Raw genomic sequence first — 20,331 nt, 5'->3', positions numbered from 1 at the left:
TCTTGCAACAGTTGTCAATTTTCCCAGGCTTCTACAGTTTCTGAATTAACACTCCTGCTCTCACCTGATATATTTCTGTAAGCAATGTTGTGTCACCTCTTAAATCTGCCAATCCAACCATTGGAAGACGAGAAGTTGGCTACTTCCGGGCGAGCAAGGATGTGTAAACCCTTCTCCTTGAGGTGGTTGCCATTAATTGAAGCATTACTCTCGCATGCTGGTTTGCACTATGCAGCAAGTGCAGATTCCAGTTCCAAACATTTCAGCGACTTCCACTGCTTGGAGAAAGGTGCACTCTGGATGGAACTCCTTTCAGTTTCTTCACGGTTCTTTACCATGGGGTTTAGTGTGGGCACTGATAGTCTCAACTGTGATGCATGTTCAACATGTGTTCAAATATGTTTATCAACTTGTGCTAAAATATTTATTTCATCACTTACTGTAAGTGATAAGGCCGCACCAAAGCTCAAGCGGTTAGTCACTGGCTTCCCACCGTGGTGGCCCAGATTCGATCCTGGGCCTGGTCAAGTGGGATTTGTGGTGGACAAAGTGGCACTGGGGCAGGTTTTCTTTGAGTACTTTAGTTTCCCCTACCAATTTTCATTCCACCAAATTCTCCATCATAATCACACGGGGCAGGCTACAACAGGCCAATCAGTGGCCTCCATGCCAGGCGGACCCAGTTGGAATCAACCCCCCACTAAGCAAATTTTTTACTGTAAGTGATTTAGGTTTTCCTTCATTGTCCATATTTCATTCTCTTGCTGTGAAATTCGTCTTAGTCTGTAATAAAATTTGGTCTTCGTGAAGTGAAGTCATATAGGTACAGGAAAATCAAATAATTTAACCTGGGTGCATTTCTGTTAAATGTTTCAATTATGAAAATACAGTGGTCATTCTTTGGTACACTTGGCAGACATGGGAGAGACAAGGTACACTCACTGAGTTAAAGGTTATGCTAACATGATCAGGTTCAAAGCTGGCCTAGTGCACACAAGTCGTTTGGATTTTGGTGGCAGAAGAATCTGCTCATGCTTGCAAGACCATAGTGAAGTCATGTGGTGTGCACACAAATAACTTGCAGCCATGCATCAGCTACTTGCTATGTATTTTCAGACTGAACTATTTGTGACTGCTAACAAGGAAGGAGGTCTTTTGTCTTGGATAAGAAATTGTGAGAACTGAGCTACAAAATATAAAATTGGGAAAATTTTTGTAGAAAAATGAAGTGAAAATTCAGGGAAAATGTAAGTTGTCAAAACAAAATTTGTTAAAGTTTAAAGTTGTGATAGGCATTTGTCCGCAACCGTGTTAAAAGTGCATAAATTCATGAAAGGTCTAAAATCTGGGATCATAAAATCAGAGTTTCAGTGTATCTCATCTTAAATTTTTTTATCTCGAGAGTTCTTCCACGTATTCTGTTTATTGTTTTCATGTGTCGAAGTCACTGCAATAATTTCTTCTCCTATTCTTTTAAGGGTACATGAACTCTGGCAACTTTTTCTTTCACTTGTAATATTTATTGTTTGTAGTTAATTTCTTAAACACTTTTTCACTTTAGCCTACTCATTCCATTATGATACAGTGCAGTGACAACTGTGGTTTTTATTATTACAGATGTTGCAGGCCAGTTGTTTCACTTGCCTATGTTGGTTTTCAGGTCTATGGTTTGCATGTCAAAAGTCAATGACTACATGCCAACACCTCTCACTCTTGCCTGTTTCTGTGAGCAATGCTGCCCCATTCCAGAAGATCAGCGTCCTCATCATTACGAGCTGTTCGGCGTAATAATGCACCTGGGTGCCACCATTGCTTCAGGTCATTATGTCGCATATGTGAAAGCCTCAGAAAATGTATGTGACTATTACCATTGTGATCGAGATAAGAGAAAGGCATCAAGTCTAAGCAGTGCCAGCAGCGGGGGCAAGAGTGGGAGCAGCTCCTCAGGAGACAAGATGGGAAGCATCTTCAAGTTTTTTAGGCCCCGGTCCTCAAACAGCAGTAACTCAGATAGTTCAAGCAAGCAGCACCATGGCACAGGAAATGGTGTATATTACAGGCACACGTGTAGGAGTATGGATTGCTGCGGCATTAGGTTGAATCGTTCTCTCATGAACAGTGCAGATTCCATCATGCAGAAATCTCAGATGAACGGTTTGGATGTCGGTGTGTCTGTGGCTGTTGTCGATACTTCAGTACCAGAACCTGTCTGGCTGGAATGTGATGATGAAACCGTTCGACTGTTAACGAGGAAAGAATTTGAAGATGTTCTGGCTCCAAAACCTTCAAAAAATTCTGCCCTAACACCATACTTATTGTTCTATTCCAAGTGCCCCTGATTTTTAGTGGATTGAATTAGTGACATAGTGTACAAATGTTGGTTTGAGACTGCAATTGTCATCAGAGAAGCATGGTGCAACACAACCAGTGGAACTCCCCCCCCCATTTTGAACATTTATCAGGTTTTTTTTTTGTGGGGTGTCTGCCCTGAAGTGGACCAGTTCCACTGTTTTTACTAGTAAATTTTACTTAACAATTCTGCTACAATAAGGAGATAGGTGTTGTACTTTTCGGTATTTACAAGCGTGGAAATGTGTACAGAAGAAGAAATTACAAACTTATTCCTAGAATCAAGAACATATGTGACATTTATGATGTAGGGTATGTTCTCACACAAACCGCAGGTCTTTATTTTTCCCGATTTTTTGGAGCTCCTAACATTCAGTATTTCTCATAAGACTCTGGGTCACCAGTTATTCACATGTTATGAGGTCAGCATTCCATAGTGCAAATGGTATGGCCAAAGGAGTCGTATAATTGTCAGCCATTTTAATTTGTTTTAGCAAGTCACATCTTTATTGTTCTTGGGCAGATGCCATGATATGGCATCCCAAGTTTGGCTTTTATTACCAGTGTTTTCACCAGCAGAAGAACACAATCTGCAAAATAACTATAAAAGTTTTAGATACAGAAACAAAAGTCATAACTATCCATGTATATCAGTGATCTAAGAATTTCTCCCTGATAAATTCTATTATGTGCTAAGAATTGTATATTACAAGACAGAGCACTGTTCTAACTTCAGAACTGCCTGCTGGTAGTATTATTATAAAGCTTCCTCTGGACTAGCTGGTTGTGAATTGCTGCTGTATTCTGTAAATCCTAAATTCTAGATGATATGCAAAGATGTGTCTTGCTTGCTGTTGATAAGGATTGGCATTTCATTTATGTGATTTTTTATTTTAATTGTTTTTGGAAGTTGGCAGCCATGCATGTAGCTATAAAAAACAGGAGTTTATCTAGTTCCTAGTGATGCAGTTGATTGAATTGTTGCATCATGATTTTTTGAATGGCTGCAGTCATCTCGAGTAATAAATAAGAAACACACTTTTCCTGCTTTCAGTTTATTTTTAAAGAAAGGAAAGCAAATAACTAGCCATTTAACTGCCTATTTTGTTATTAGGATAAACAAAGCTGCTTCCATTTTGAGTGTGGGTGCATTCAGTGTTTCAGTATTCCTTCCTTTTTCTGGTTCTAACAAATATGTAAATGTAACGCTTATATAGGCATTCAAAAGTTTCATGAATTGTTACAATGCAGTACGATACAGGATGATGATGATAATGATAAAAGCAACATATAATGGATTTAATAATTCTACTTGTTGTATTTTGTTCATTTGAAAATTCAAAGATGATTTGTTTTGAAACTAAACAACTTCTGTGTATTAATCTGAACATGAACAAGGCTTTGGATCTCTCAGATCTGTATGATACCCTCTCCAGGGAACAGTATATCTGTGATTGAGTTTTCTGAGTAAAAGTATATATCAGGACCTAACAAGTAATGTTTAAACATTTACTGAATCCAAGGAGTCTCATTTCATAGTGTCATCAGACTTGAAATTCATTAGTATGTTACTTACTGGTATATTTTCACATTTATGGTATTCAGATTCTGTGATCAGTGTTCCCATTCTGTGGTGTATGTTTTCATATTTGTCACAATTTTTGTGTCCTGTAGAGTTTACTTATACCTTCTTATCATACCTTCAGGTGAGTTCCAAATTAGACATATTTCCTTCAAACATGGTAGACAGAGTGTCAGATTTGTTAATAAACCAGATCAACTTAAAACAGGTGGTTTAGAGATGTTACCGTCTATGTCTTCTCAAATACCTCATGCTCTGCAATAAACCATGCACCTTGTTTTTTAAACAGTAAAAAAATAGAAAGAAGTTAATGTGAAATAATAGAAATATTAGTGAATGCATGTCAAAGTAAAAGTGTACACAATACAAGGTGTCCTCATATTCAAACATTATGTGAACAAGATTTTGTTCTAGAATGTGATGCCATGTAGTTTGGTTTGGTTTGGTTTGGTTTGGTTTGGTTTGGTTTGGTTTGGTTTGGTTTGGTTTGGTTTGGTTTGGTTTTTTCATTCTTTGTTTATTACTCTGACTGATTCTGTATTTCAGCATCCCTTTGCAATTGTTCACATTAGCGTCCATTTGTCTATATCCGTCTAAATTGCAACACTTGTTTTACACTTCAATGTATTCTTTAACACTTAACACTTTTAAGCTCATTAGATATGCCACGCTTCTTAACACTTCTGCCACTCAGTGTGGGCAAAATGCACGCTCATGCATTTTTTATCCACATGCGAAGCTGTTCAATTCCTTGCATATAGGGTAACTCATAAGTCCCTCCAGGATTTATGCACTCTGCGATACAGTAGCCAGGATGGTCATGACATGGAGGGGGTTGTCAACAGAGTGAGAGACGCTCCGAGTTTCTGTCCTACCTTACAGGTGCTAGATATATCCACCCTTGGTGACGCGGCAGATGTCAACCATAGATTGTAAAGTCGATAATAGTCTTCCTGGGATGATGACTTGAACCATATTTCTGCTTTTGAGGACTTCTTCACTTCTGTAATATGTGCATGGAAACTGTCTAAAATGAGCATGCAACAGAGATTTAAGAGCTTCTGGATTATACTGCCACATGTTTAACCTCTCTAGGATCCAAGTATTGTCCATTCTCCTTAAATTCTTACCACGGATGATCACACTTCTTACATCGCCTTTCATGTTAGGATAATAATATGCAGTGGCAATTTTCTGCTGTCATGCTGCACTGTGTTGAAGTGTACTGCTGTTTCTTGTTGCCCTCAGTCCATACTAAATACTTTTCTCAGCTTTATTATTCAAAGTTATTTTGAGGGATGTTTCAAAATATGTGGTATTTGATCAGCATTACCAATTTGGGAAAAAATGTATGAGTGCTGCTGCCACTAATTGACAGCATACTTCTGAAAAAAAAAAAAAAAGCAGTACTTTTTCTTCATATGCATCTAGAAACTGATGTAAGACACTTATTTTTCTTCTAATTCCCAAATTGTTCCATGCAAAAATCATACTGTCCATTCTGATCTTGCCTAAAACTCTTGAATTCTATGTTCTTTTGCAGTTGCCAAGGCCTTTATCTGGCACATTTTGATTGGTAGTGCACACTTGAACTGTTGCTTATGAATTTGCAAAGCTTTTCTGTTGTATCAGGATATACGTAGTACAGTCAATAATTCCATAGATTGGCTGCCTGCTGGCCCTGTTATGCACTAGAGTGGATGCGTGGAGCTATGAGATGGTGCCATGCCCATTCTGCTCTCATCCCAGCAAGAAGTAGTTGCATGCATACCGTGTATTCAGAAAGAAAGTCACAATTGTGAAGGGTAGTTGTCTGTAAGTGGTGGAAATAGAGAATGTTGCAGTTTGAGCAATGGACAAACACAGAATTCTGCCAAAAATTAGGCAAATCTACTAGTGAAAGGTTTCAGATGATCAAACAAGCATACAACGAAGAAGCCTTGGGCCAAGTGCTGCGTTTAAGTGGCACAAACGTTTTGCACAGGGGAGAGAGAGTTTGGAAGATGATGGGCATACCAGTCGGCCAAGAACGGTCAGAACTGAACTCAAGATTCAAGAAGTTGCAACATTGGTGCCTGCCAACTGTTCCCAAACAGCAGATGAAATCACAGCGGCAGCAGTAGGGATTAGCCATGGTACTTGCCACAAAATTCTGTCTGATGACCTGAACATGTCCTGTGTTACCCAGCGCAGTGTTCCATGTGTCCTGATGCAAGACCGATGTGATGATCATAAGAGCATTTGTTGTGACCTGATCGATAGTGCTGACAAAGATGGGACATTTCTCAACCGGATCATAGCAGGAGATGAATGGTGACTATTTTGAGAGAATATGTGGATATGTGTAAGTATATGTGAATATCTTGTAATATGGTGCCAGAAAACCACAGTCCACGAAATTATTGACTGTCTCTAGCCATGTACAGACCTTCATGAAGTCTTGTTATCTTACTCCAGTCTCTTATATGACTTTTACTGGTCATATTTTATACCAGCAGCACTATTTGTAATTTGTTCTGCCTCTTGAATTACTTTCTGTTTTTCATTCCATTTGATGGGTCATAAATGCATTCTTATATTTTTGGTATATATACACAGTACGTCACAGATTAATGTATATTTGTATGCTGTGGCTATATATGTTGATGTGTAAAAATGGAGAGGAAGTTGTGAAATTTAAAATGGTCTTTGAAATAAGTAGTATTGCCAACCTCAGCATAAAAAAGCAGTGCACCTCAATTTTTATTGCTTTTTTTGTAAAAAAATGCAAGGGGTATTTGAGAAACTGCAGTAAAACTTAATTACATATGATATTACCTGCATCAGTTGACAAAAAAAGTTAAACATGGCTGTGCTTTAGCAATATTTTTGTACTAATGTTCATAGTTGCAGTTTATATATGGTGGGGAAAGTCTGTGTTGTTGAGAAGAGGACCAGAGTAGAGAATTCTGTCTTCTGGGATATAATGCTGTGTAATCTGCCGAAAGTCTGTTGAAGCAGGCAGTAAAGCTGTCTTTGTTTACTCTTTAGCTGTGAAGATGGATGTGACATGTTCCTTCAAAATGCTGGTTGACTTTCTTCCAGTGGGCTACACAGCATTTTATCTCAGAAAACAGAATTCTTCATAACTACTGCTGTGAGAACTTAAAATCCTACATAGGAACTAAATGAGCTTAGTAATTATATCACAGTAAGGAATAAGGGACTGGATTGTCATGACTCCTCATTTGTTTTTGTATGAGTGACAAACTCCATGAGAAACTCTTGCTTAGTGAATCATCTGCTTCCAGTGAAAGTGACTATTACCACGTGTCGACAATAGTTCCCTTTTAACTGCATTATTTTTTCAAAATTCTTTGACCCATGAAAATTAGAGAAAAAGAATTCATTCTTGCATCCCTATTATTTTAACTTTAAGAAATGGACAGTAAGTGATATGGCATTAATGGAAATTAATATTTACTAACTGCAGATATGGGAAACCTAAACTGAGATGTGATCAAAGTAACTTGTTCCTTATGAGCCACGATAGCTCAGACAGTAAAGTGATTGTCTGTGGGCTGAAAGACTCAGGCTCCATCCAGTCAGAACCAGGTATTCTTTTCTTCATTAGGACTAGTTGTTGGGTCCACACAGACGTCTATCAACTAGTTATCAGTACGTCTTTGTTGGTGATAAAACAGCCAAAAGGCTAAGCTGTCCATCATTTCCATTAAATAATAAGGTTAACTGACTTGGTTTGAGGTTTTTGTTGTACAGGAAGATATACTGGAGCAGGGATTATTTCTGGACAAATCAACACCTGACGAATAAAATGACATTTCATTGCCTCTAAGGCAGGATCGGTGGTACAGTGTGTAGCACGTCAAGACTTGTTTGAGACTGCATCTTAATTTGACAGGCTAGACCAAAGGGAGACAGCAGCAACAACAACTGGTGCAACTTGACTGCAACATTTAATGCAGCACGTTCATTCTATCCTGCGTCTGTTGCATACTGCATGTAGCATTGCAGATGTTAGGTCTGGCAGCGAGGAATAAAATTGATGCAAGCCACTGCCAAATTTATGTGGTGAATGTTATGTAGTTAATTCAAAGGTATTTACAGGAACGTCATTACATAACTACTCTTGCTTGGTTTTTGTTAAGGTTTTTTTTTCTGTGATCTTTGAATTTTTGATAACTAAATAAATCAGTAAAACAGTCTTTGAGAGACCAGTAGTCACTAAGCTGGTCAAGAAATTAGCATCTTTTATGAAACCCAAAGATTTATTACTGTGTTCACAAGAGCCCACTTTGAATTTTTGGTATAGTATTTAGTTCAGTTTGGCACATTCCTTAAATACAGTTTCATTACACTGGCCTATTTATGTACATTACTTCATGTGTAATACTTTATATAATGAATACATAGTAAACACATTATTTCGCATAATAAATGTTACCAAATAATGTTACCTTACCTAATAAGTTTTCTTCAGTCATCTAAGAAAGTACCTCATGATGCCACAGCTGCTTCTTTTGACATCATTCATCTGAGCTGCTGGAAGTGTCCTTAAATAAACCATTAGTGAATAAATACATATATGATTTTAAGCTCTCACAGTAAATGTATACAAGCCAAGATAGATGCCACTCAAGAGAAAATGATTGCCAAGACATGACAATCTAAGGGAAATTAACACTGAAATAAGAGCCAACAATGAGAAGACTGAGGGTCATCGAAGTACTCTTGTCTCTTGGATGGATATCCACCAAGCCAGGACAGAGGCTAGTAAAGAAGAAATGATGGCCAAGTTAGATGCCTATCATGAAATGACGGAAGCCGTGAGGATGTCGGTCTAGAGAAAATGGAGGCCATGGATTTGGAGGCAAATCCAGAAGAAGTAGAGCCCAAGGTGGAGCATGAGGAGGTACCTAATGAAGGAGCTGCAGTGAAAACTGTCAGGGCCCTGAAGGAGTGGTATGGGGACTGGCATCTAGCTGTAGGGTGCTGCTGACAGCTGCAGCAGTGGACCCAGGCGATGGTGGGTCCTGCAACAAGTTGGCTGCCGCCCACAGAGGGATGACCCATTGTGCAGGACTAACAGTCGAACACAGATGATGAAAAAATCAGATCATGGACAGTGTTGCAAGAGGAGCCTTGAAAGGATGGAGGTTTGGGAAGAGATGTCAGGTGCAAATGGAATGCAACAACAGCATAAAGAACTGAGGCCTAAAAATAATTACTTCTGGGAAGTAGGAGAACACTCAACAAGACCTTCAGGCAGACTGTAGAGCTGGACATTGTAGAAGGTAGGCCTCCCTCCAAATTAAAACAAGAGACTGTACACAGAGTAGGAGCCGGAGATGTAGGAATATTGATTGACCACTCTTGGAACTTTTGCCCTTACTGGTTGGTAAAGAAGGATGATGGTGATACACCTGGGCCAACTGGCACATTATCAGGGAGCTACTTGGGACGAGTGGCCATAAGGAGGGATCAGCAGGAGCAGTTGGTGAGTAATTACCTTGAGAACCGAGCCACAGGGGAGAAAGGTGAGCCTGATCACAGACGTCACATGCGCAGCCCTTGGAAAAGAAAAAAATAGTGGTACCCCTGTATTCTATTCGGGACAAATAACCTGAAGGAAGGAGGAATGTAGTGTGTAGACCCCGTTACTGGGTAATGACCTTGAAACAAACGAAACAACATTCACTGCTAGGCAACTGATTATTAATAAGTACACACAGCTGTTACTCAGTGACACTTTCCCAAACAAACAGGTTCCCATGGAATCAATTGAAGTACAACAATGAACAATGTTCTCTATGTGGTATGAGCTGAGATATAAGTGAGACAAATTTGGAAGTTAATTGTGAGTCAGTTGTAATGGAGGGAGTTGGCAACCAGCTGTAAGGGGGCCTGTGAAATGAAGACTTGGTTGGTGCAGTTGAAGAATCACCACTGTTAGAAGCAGTTATTAGGGAACGACTGGTGAAGACACAGCAGGCTGAAAACAATTAATGTGTGCTGTAGTGATCTGTAAAGTGTGGAAATTAGTGATGACACTGTAATTAAGTGTAGTTACGAGTCTTGTGTTAAAATGGTCAATAAATCCAATCTCATTCAAAACCCTGTATATAATCACCCATACACATGACTATATAATATCCTTTGAAAATATGGAAGATTTCAGGTGTTTGGAAATGACAGTATTGAATCAGAACTGGGTTCACAAAGAAATTAGAAGCAGGTTAAATGTGGTTGCTTCCCACTATTCAGTTCAGAACCTTAAGAGTTCCCATTTTTTACGTGAAAGAAAATGTAGAATACTGTAATTTTACCTGTGTTTTTTTTTTTGTTCTTGGTCTCTTATTTGAAGGGAAGAATTTAGAACATCGAACATCATTCGAGAGTAGGGTGCTAAGGAGAATATTTTGACTGAAAAGGGAGGATAAAACAGGCAATTGAGAAATATTGTGTAATGGGTAGATCTATAATTTGTATGCGCTGTTCACCAGAGAGATGGGTAAGGTAACTGGCATGCACAGGAGAGTTGCGAAATAAATTTTTAGTTAAAAATATGTAGGAATGAGATCACTTAGACCTAGGCTTAGGTGGAAGGATAATATTAAAATATTACTAAAGGGATAGGGTGTGGGTTTGTGGACTCTTCATCTGGCTGGATATGAGAATATTGTACGTGAGAAATTACAGAGTGATAACTATGTTTAAAACTATATTTCTTGTGCAGTTATTAAGTAGTACATTTCAGTTGCCAGTTGACTACTAACTCTGTATTTTTATGCACCCTATAACTAATATAGAGAATTCAGCAATGTTTATCATATATCTAGAATAAACTCTTAAGAGGAGCCATTTCATTCTTTTATGGGTATTATGTTGTCTCAAAACTACTTGAGTTTTTAGATGTATTATTTCAGAATGAGGGTGCTAGAATCCATACCTGTAACACTGAACTGGAATTTTTCTGGGCAGTAACTCATGGCCTTTGATATGTGAACATAGTTTAGATCTTTATTCCATTTTGAAGTTCCTTATAAGGACAGAACTACTTCATTTATGCTGTCAGCCTTTCACTCACAAAATATGTGAGATTCCTCTTAATATATTAATTGTAGAGAAGTGAAATTTGGTATAACAGCCTTTCAGGACTTCCACTACATTTCCTCTGCTGGAAGTTGTTTTCTACTTTTGTGCAATGAAAATTTGCTACAGCATAAAATGGCACCATAGCTTGAATAAGTTAAAAAAAATTCACATTTTGTTTATAAGCATTTGGACTCTAACCCAAATCACTTGAAAATTATTTTGTAGTATTCTTACTTCATCTACACATTCAAGAATGCAATGCTGCCATTTAATGCACTGTGGGAACATCCCACATTATCACGCATTTCTGCAACGCTCGCTCTTCACATCACTTTTCACCATCACGCGCGCTAACCAATCAGATTGCTTCAAACGATCGCATTTATACTACGCTCGGCGATAGCCCGCGTCTACACCATTACGCGCGCTAGCCAATCAATTCTTGCTCCTCACTTTCGAGTTTGGCTCCGCCCCACCGACCAGCGTATAAAAAGGAGCGACCCCAGAGTCGAGTTATCCAGTTTAATTCAGTTCATCAGACAGCAAGCAAGTTCAGCCAGCAGGCTTCGTCGCCAGCGCTCGGTCTTCGGATACATCGGCAAGCTGCGCCGGGCACGACTGCCTCGGCCCTCCAGCGCTCTCACACCCGACTCACTGGGGCACAGCGCCTGGACTCGCCGGTGGTCGTGTTACGGTCCGACCCACTGGGCTTCTGGCGCAGCCACTGCCTCATGGCTCCTGCAACCGCGCTCGACTAGCCTTTCACCACCACCAGCAGCAACCGCCGCACTGCGATCGAGCAACCTCCATCACTTGCCGCACGGCAACCAAGCAACCAGCTGCCACGGTCGCACTGCGGCCACTCCACTCACCGCAACTAGCCTTTCTCCTTACCGGCGCGCGCCGCGCTACCTCACCGACCAATCATCTCAGCAGCCACGGTCCTTTTCAGGGCCAACAAACTGTTCCGAAGAAGTGGGTTGTCATCGGAGTAATGACAAGACTACACACATCAACGTTAAGACATCCCCACAGCACCTTCCTAGACTACTTGCAATGGGTGACAACTCAGAACGAATATATGTTGATAGGAGAAATGACCAGTATGAAATTAATACAGTACTCAGATTGCAAAAATATGGCATTGATGTAGCTTCATCTGTGTCTGTTACATGTTTCATCTCCACCTGTGTTATGCCACAAGTTATGCATCCTTGTTGCACTTCTTGCCTAAGACGTATTACAGAAACTAATATTGTACAGATGTGGTGCTGAGGCATTATAAAAACAAACATCACTGCCATTTCTGAGGAAAAGCTGAAGTTATGTAATAACTGGAAGATGGAGTAGTTCTGTGAGCCATTTTCTCACTCTATTCAGGTATTATGTGGAATTGTTTTGTAAGCCCATGTCATTGGGTTAAGAATACATGAAACTTTATCTCGGTTCCCTCTTTCATCATCCTGGTGTGGGGATTAAACAGAGGGTTAATTTTGTCTTCACTTACACATTTGTTACAAACTTGTTGGGTGGAAAGGGGCTGGAATATTAAGAATGTCAAACTCCTATATGCCAGAAAATATTTAATTTCTTCACATTGTGTGCATGGTGAGCCCATCTAGAACAAAGGGGATGTTCACAGCAGCATTACTGATGAAGAACTCCATAGACCACATTCAACAGCTAGGTCCTTTTAAAGTTGTACACTTTGCAAGTTGTTTAGCACAGAGCTAATGGAATAAATAATGCAGCATTGGCCAGGCTGAGTTGCTGCCAGTAGCTATTGACTATGGTGAATATGAGAATCTACCTTCAAGTTGGGCAGATGGCTGATTCAAATCAGAACAGATTTCATAATCTTCATGAACAGAGAAATATTTGGAGTTTGTGTAGAATGGGAAGGAACTGAAAGTAATTGTATTTGAAGATAGCCCTGACTGTATGGATAACATCCTTTGTAACACTGAAACACTGAAATGCAGAGCCAGAATGGCGTGAACAGGTTGAATGGTTTGTGCACTGTTCCCTCTGTCTCTGAAATTTACTGCAACTCCATATTCTGCAAATTGTTGAGGTGTGTGACTGATGGGAACAAAATGATGCTTTTCATGAACAGATGAGATCTTACACAGGTAATTATTTGCTGATGGGGCTGTGAGCTAGTGTTGCAGTTGCTTTCTCGCATGTGGCAAAGTATTTTAAGCTTGCAGTCTCTGAGTTTTTGTTGAGTTTAGTCTGAAATTCCCAATTTGTCCATATTATCACATTGGGGATCTCATATAAATTCTTCAAGATAATTGCAACATGAAAATGCAATGAAGAATTATTGTATTTTCTCAGTTCTTTGCAAAGTATTTTATTATTACTTTAGTATTATATACTTGGAACTCTTAAGTGATAATCTTGGTCACAGATGTGATATTAAAAGGTTAACTAAAATGGTATTCAACCATGAAGAGCCACATACTCTTTCCCTTCTTCCTTCCATAAACCGAAAGGATATGGCTAAGCAATACCGTGATTTATTTTTGTATAATTTTTACGTAAGACATTCCATATTACAGTTTTTGTGGAAATCAGTTGAGTTATCAGATGTGTTTCTTACTGTGGCCTGTGAAGGTGCAGTGACTGCATTTTGATGATGTGTTAAGCATGTTTAAATTAGATCCAATGGAAAATTCCTTGTTCTTATATTTTCCCCATGATAAATTGTGTTCCAAGTTTTCTTTTGGTCAGAATCTGCTAATGGTTTCCACAGATATGAATGTATTAGGAGGCGAAGAGACTTCTTACCAAAGAATGACTATACCTCTAAACTTGGTCTATCTGGTCAGGCCTCTAGCTTTCCATGTACATGTTTAACTGTGTTTATCATCTGGTTGTAAGGGGTATGGTAGCCATGGTTACTGAAAAGCTCTTCACAAAACATTTGTAACAATGATTTTAGTGTTTACAAATATTGAGATTTTGATTTCATGTTCAGCCAATTGTTATATACAAGTAAATAATAAAATTAGGATTTAATGTATCTTAGTGTAGTTTCTTGATAAAAGAAAGTACAGGTAATACCATGATTAGATGATTTTGGGATAAGAACTTTTATGAATGTAATCTGACATTACGATATGATCATGGAAATATGCAGAAAGCCTTTTTGTGCAAAATATTCTGAAACAAAAGTTGCTTATTTTTCAAAGTTATACAGGCACCATGCTACAAGCTGGAAGGTTGTGGGTTTCATTCCCGATGAGGTAATTAGATTTTTCAATTGACCTAGTCATTCAAGCTGCACTATGGCCTTGGGGTCAACTCAGCCTCTAACAGAAATGAGTACCAGGGATCTTTCTGGGGGTAAAGGGCGGCTGGCATGTAAGGCTGACATCCTTACCGCTGTCTGTGAGCTGATTGTCTAGAAAATGTAGAGCCCTGACGTCTCACAACCGTATGGGCCTCCACTGCCTGTTAACAGAGATAACTTTTTTTTTAGAATGTTGTATTGAAATTAAGAATCCTTCATTGAAAGGCAGTAATAATTCTCTTGATTTTTAAAGCTTATTTCTGCTTTGTTGGAATTGTCAATGGATGGAATTTAAAAACTTCAGTAGTGAGATTGCTTGCAGTGGCATGACCTTCATGCCCGTGTCTCATGAAAATTGATTTACTAGTCATTAGTGGAAGAATTTATGTAGTGAGGAAATAGAGCTGAAGTGCATATAACAAAATTGTAGAATGTGGTGGCCTGAAAGATTTATTATACCTGTTTTTTACGTATCTGAAGGAAAGATATTGAGAAAATTGGTATTTGTGACAGTTATGAAATGTAGAAAATATTAAGTTGACCAAATCAAGGAGCATGGGATTGGTAGTCCATATGCAGTGAGGTTCTTTCCCTTGTTGACCACTTTATGGTGATCGGTGTACCACTGGCTGCGAGGTGCACATGAATTTTGCCAGTGAATCAATGTTCCTCTTGGCTGATAATGTTTGGAATGAAATAGTTAACATTTCACAGATCACAGAAGGTCCTGAAAATGCTGTCTCTCTACATGTAGACAATCCTCCCACCAGCAGAAGCGGTTCTACAGGAATATTTGCAATTTCCCAATGAATATTTTCTTTTAGTTCTTCTGTTAATGGGTTACTGTTGTAAACTTTGTCCTTCAAATGGCCCCAGAAGAAAAAATCACAAGGACTGAGATTGGGTAAATGTAGTGGCTGGCATCACTGCTGATAATTCTGTTCCTGTAGACATTGGACAAAGGTTGCATAGACATACATGCAGTGTGGGCAGCAGCTGAATCTTGCTGAAACCAGCCATTCAGTCTTTCTTCTTTTGTTAACTCTGGGAAGAATTTCCCAAGAATGACCTGCACATATCTTTTGCAATTGTTTCTTTAAAAAACAAGTATAACAATCCTTCTTGCACCCACAGCACAGCAGACACCGATTTTCACTGGATGGAGCAGGACTTCATGAGTTGGATGTGGATTCTGTGAACTCCGGTAGCAAAGAAGAATGTCAATTGTTGATTGATCTTCAACAACAGACTGTAGAAACCAACTGCAAAAATAAACCTTGCTAATTGGATGATGTGGCTACAAGGCTTGGATTACTGTTGTTTTATAGGGTCTAACCTTCAGCGATTGTGTTGTCCTTCTTGCACTAGACCTTGACACTTCAGTCTCTTCAGCTAGATATTTCAGTGACTTTCTAGGTGTATGTTCGAGTCTGGCTCCTATGTCATGTAACTTTCCCTCAGTAAGCACTTTGTGCTTATGTTTTTGTTTCTTTCCTGTTAAGAGTCTTGTTGATCTAAGTTAATTTATCAAATTTTGAATTTTTTTGTGTGCTTGGAATGCTTTCATCACAAAATTTATATCAAAATGTTTGCTGAGACTTCCTAACATCCGTATTTCACATAGGTTTCATATAGAAATACACGCTACTTTAATGTATACCGCACCTTGACAGAATATGCTGCTCACTTATTGTAACTGAGGACAAATTGCTGATGGAGCTGACAGTTGCTACCCATTGCTGACAAATCATACAAAAATTTCCACATGTGAACCACAATGCTTGCCATGAGACAATGCTGTCAAGCCGCTCACAAAATTAATTATTTCCATTCATTCCAAAGGTCATTGACCGTCAGGCATACTGATATATTGACAAAATTTATATGCGTCTCACAGCTGGTGGTGCGCTGGTTGCCGTGAAGCACAGAGCTGTCAACAAGTCAACAAAGATAAGAACCTCCCTGTGTTATGCATGGGAAAGATGAGAGATACAAAATTTTAGAAACCCAGAAGGGAAGTGTCCACTTGAAAGACCTGGGAGTAGATAACATTGAAATAGAACAAAAAGAAACAGGGTCTAATATTTTGGCCTTGATTGATCTTGCTTAGGATAGGGACGTAATGGACTCTTGAACATGGTAATTTTGGATTTCATGAAAGGTGGTTCAGCATCTAATAACTATTCAAGGACTTTGCTCCATGGGCTTCATGGGTTTGTTAGAATGAAGTGTCTAACAGATGAAAGGCAAGCTCAGACATAACCAAAAGTTTTGTGGCTTTTGAACATTGGAAAGAACTAATTTGTAACTGACACAGTATGTATAATGCTTTAGGTTATATTTGAAAAAATTACAGTACTAAATTGGACAAGTTTACATTATCAGATTGACTTTGCAACAAGTATTACACTGACAGTTGGCCAGAGTGTTCCCCAATAATAAATATCAGTTATGTAGTGTAGTGACTATTGAAATCATGTTTCAATTATAATTTGATGTATTAAATATAATGAACTTGTATTTTATGGAATTGTGTTTCAATACACATTAGTTTGGTTTTAAGGTATTTAGTTGTGGTATAGGATTATTTGATGTTCTTTACAAAGAGAAAAGGACACCTTATGTGGAGGTAATGTCTATTTGTGTGTGGCCTAGCAGCAGCACTTAAATAATTGCAGAAAGTTTCACCAAGTGTGGTTGAGCAGTTTCAGTTTTGTTTAAAAAAGGGCAAATATAACTGATACTTTACAGGAAGACCTCTGTGTTTCTGTGCATATTTCCAGCCTAAGTAGCTAGATATTTATTGGAATGAAAAATGTTTTCAAAAGTTATAGAGAAACGATCAAATTTATTTGGTACCCAGTGCATTTTTCTTCAAGTGTTATTAAACAATCTTTTTTGCTGTCATAACTTAACCATCAAACAGAGTGTGATAACATTCTAAATTTGCTTACAGACTTACGTTTTAATATATTTTTACTGATCGCTCTGGAGTATTTAGTGTGGAATACATCCTTATAAATTTTTATTATCAATATTCGGTATACTTCCTTATTTTCTATTTTTTTTAACTTGGCAGGGGTTTGGACCCCCATCCCCGCTCACACCTATGGCTACTCCTGTAGTACTGCCCTGGTAGTTATGCCTAAAGCCTCTGGATATATCCATTCCTTTCTCAGTGCCCGTCTAGCTGTCTGCGTTACCCGTGCAGTGGAGCTGCTCTCTGGCCTGTAGCCATGTGTGAATCCCCTCATAATTGTGCTCCAACCAGAGAATGTTGTACCTGACGCTCTCAGTCACCTGTGTCAGTGTGCGCGTGAAGTGCCGCAGTTTCTGTGCATTCTGCTTCTGGAATTCCTCCAACTGCAAAGGAAGCAAATTTGGTTACAGATTCTAAGAAGACCACGTTAGTGTTGTCCGCTTCAGTCAAGCGTTGCGTTATGCAATTGGCACCAGTAATTACTGCCTCTGATTACATGGATACGTACGTGCTTCATTTTATCTGCTTTACTGAGGGATTTTCATATTAAGAAAATAGTTACATCCCACGTTTTCATGACTGTTTTAACTTATGAAGTACGTTCAAGTTTTGGCTGTGGAGGGGACTTACACTGTGAACTCGGTCAGCATTTTTTTTTTGTCACGTGTGTGATCTCCCGTTTCTGCAGGGCCGTGTAAAGAGTACATCCACTTGTGAGCATACTGTTAGTGATCGTAAAATACAGATACAGTTATGTGGCTGGATGGGCAGACGGTCAGAATATGTTTGTAAAAATTGTATAAAAAGTTTCGCTATTGGCACAATAATTTTACTTGATTAAGTATACTGAAAGCGCATATACAAACCGAAGTTTCAGATTTCAAAATAAGAATATAAAATCTTACATTAAATATCACGTTGAATACACTACAGCGATTGTCACTAAGTAAACTCGACTTTCATGACAGGCATGAGACATGGCGGTCAAATTGTACCCTGCCAGCAAAACGGCAGACGGCCCGCAGCCGCTGAAGTACGTATGCCAAGGGGTAAAGTTCGTGGGTTGAACCCGTCGAGGTAGGTTGGTCTGCGATTTGACTGAAAGAGGCAAATGGGCTCGTAAGTTTTCTTTTCTCTCAAGTTTTGCCATTTCCTGCACATCATACAATTTCTTTAATAATAACTTGCTTCTACTCACCACCACATTTTGCACGTTGAGAGCCGCCAAATCATCTCCACATTCGCCTATCATTCGCTTTCTTGGATTTTCCAGCACTTGTTTCTCATCTCATCTAGTCGTATGTATCAAGGCCCAGTACGTTCGTAAAACTTCTGTTTCAGTAACAGAGTTCTATACCCATGCTCTCCCAAGTTTGCGGTTGGTCTTTCAAATTGTGTTCTCACAAACTCTTCCTGCTGCCCTATATACAGGTCTAGGTCCAGAGTCCGAAACATAGCCAAGGGATCTTGACTCCACAGAGCATACACATTCGGCAGTTTGGCTTTGCCTCCTGATGAGTCACTGTCTTTGGAAGCTACAACGTAACCAAGTCCTCTGAAGTCGTGAAGACCTATATACGTTTTCATAATGCAGAGTTCGGGGCCATGAAAATAATCACTTGCTCGGGACTGCAGTGCGCCAGTTGTGTAGGACTTGTCGGCAAGTTTCTGATTGCCAGTGTTGTCTTGAAGAAGGACCCCTCTGAAGTATTTTTTTGTAATCATTTCGTGGTGAAAGTCGGATGTCGTCACAGGCCCTAATATTTTTGTGCCAATTCCCCTGTTATCTGCCCGAAGACAGACTGACGTACACGGTTCGGGATTGAGGACTAGTCGCGAAGTGGAGGAGTTAGACAAGAGCAGGGTGGTCGCAGCTAATGGCCGGAAGGAATGTAAAGGAACGAGACTTGTGTGATTGACGCTTGTGGAATGCTAGAAGAGTAAAAAGTAAGTAAAGTAAAGCTATCCCTGTAACAGGCCGTGGAAGCCCATAGGGTTGTGAGATGTTGACGTATCCACATTTTCTAGACAATCGGCTCATAGATGGTGGCAAGGTTGTCAGCCCTATGCGCCGGCCGCCCTTTACCCCCAAGAATATTCTTGGTGCTCATTTCTGTTACAGGATGAGTCGACCCCAGGGCTATAGTGCGGCTGGAAGAATTAGGTCAATTGAAAACAAATTACCTCATCAGGATTTGAACCCGCGACCTTCCGGCTTGTGGCATAGTGCCTCAACCAACTACGCTACCGCGTTTCCCTCCTAGAAGAGTAACACCTTAACATTTAAAACAAACCGATGAAGAAGAAAAGCAGATATCCTGTTGACTCCAAAATCATAAGCACCATAGCTTCATGGCTGTCTCACCTGCTTCAGGTGTCTAGGCTGGTTCATTCTAGACGCAATGATCTCCAGTATCTGCTCCAAGTGGACCGGGCCGACGCTGAAATACAGAAAGAGCAAGTGCACTACTTGTTATCGGACAGCCGACTGTTCAGTAAACTTGGTATTCAGACAACTCGGGAGCAGATACCGAGGCTGCAATTGTCGCAGCCCATCCCCGGATGTCAGACTTCGAACTTTCGAGCTCTGACCCTCTAATAGATGTGTCTGTGTGTTTGTGTGTGTGTGCATTCTGGAGTAAACGAATTTAAACGTTGACAAATTTGCAAAATTTAAACCAGACAACCGAAAAAAAAATATGAATTTATTTGTTAGATTTCATGTTCCACGGTGGTGACGGCGTTCCTCCGAAATATCAATGAATTGCCAGACTGTACTGTGTTGCATCCTAGAAGATAGTGCTGTTCATGAATTTATTCGTGGTTTACTTAGAAATGCTGTCAGCAGATTAAATAGCGTCAAGTGGTCCGATAATTAGCTAATAATTAACTTAAGATTATATGGCAGAAAGGACCGCCTCTGTGGTCTAGTAGTCAGAGTTCCTGGCTACAGATCCAGAGGTCCCGGGTTCGATTCCCGGCGCTACCAGATTTCCTAAGAAGTAGTGGGTCTGGAACGGGGCCCAC

The 20,331-nt window shown here is 39.6% G+C and overlaps 1 protein-coding gene across 1 annotated transcript in view; it reads left to right on the top strand.

The window, feature by feature from the left end:
* The window catches only part of LOC111864271 (ubiquitin carboxyl-terminal hydrolase 1), a 31,150-nt gene extending 27,759 nt beyond the window's left edge, over positions 1-3,391 (top strand). Inside the window, exon 8 of the mRNA XM_023851400.2 lies at positions 1,661-3,391. Within this exon, the coding sequence (XP_023707168.1) occupies positions 1,661-2,339 (679 nt within the window). The 3' untranslated portion in view covers positions 2,340-3,391. The remainder of the gene's footprint in view (positions 1-1,660) is intronic.
* The last annotated feature ends 16,940 nt before the right edge of the window (positions 3,392-20,331 follow it).

Source organism: Cryptotermes secundus, unplaced genomic scaffold, assembly GCF_002891405.2.
Source record: "Cryptotermes secundus unplaced genomic scaffold, Csec_1.0 scaffold33, whole genome shotgun sequence".
Lineage (NCBI taxonomy): Eukaryota > Metazoa > Arthropoda > Insecta > Blattodea > Kalotermitidae > Cryptotermes > Cryptotermes secundus.
Note: the sequence above shows the minus strand (reverse complement) of the source record. Positions and strands in the feature narration are given on the sequence as shown.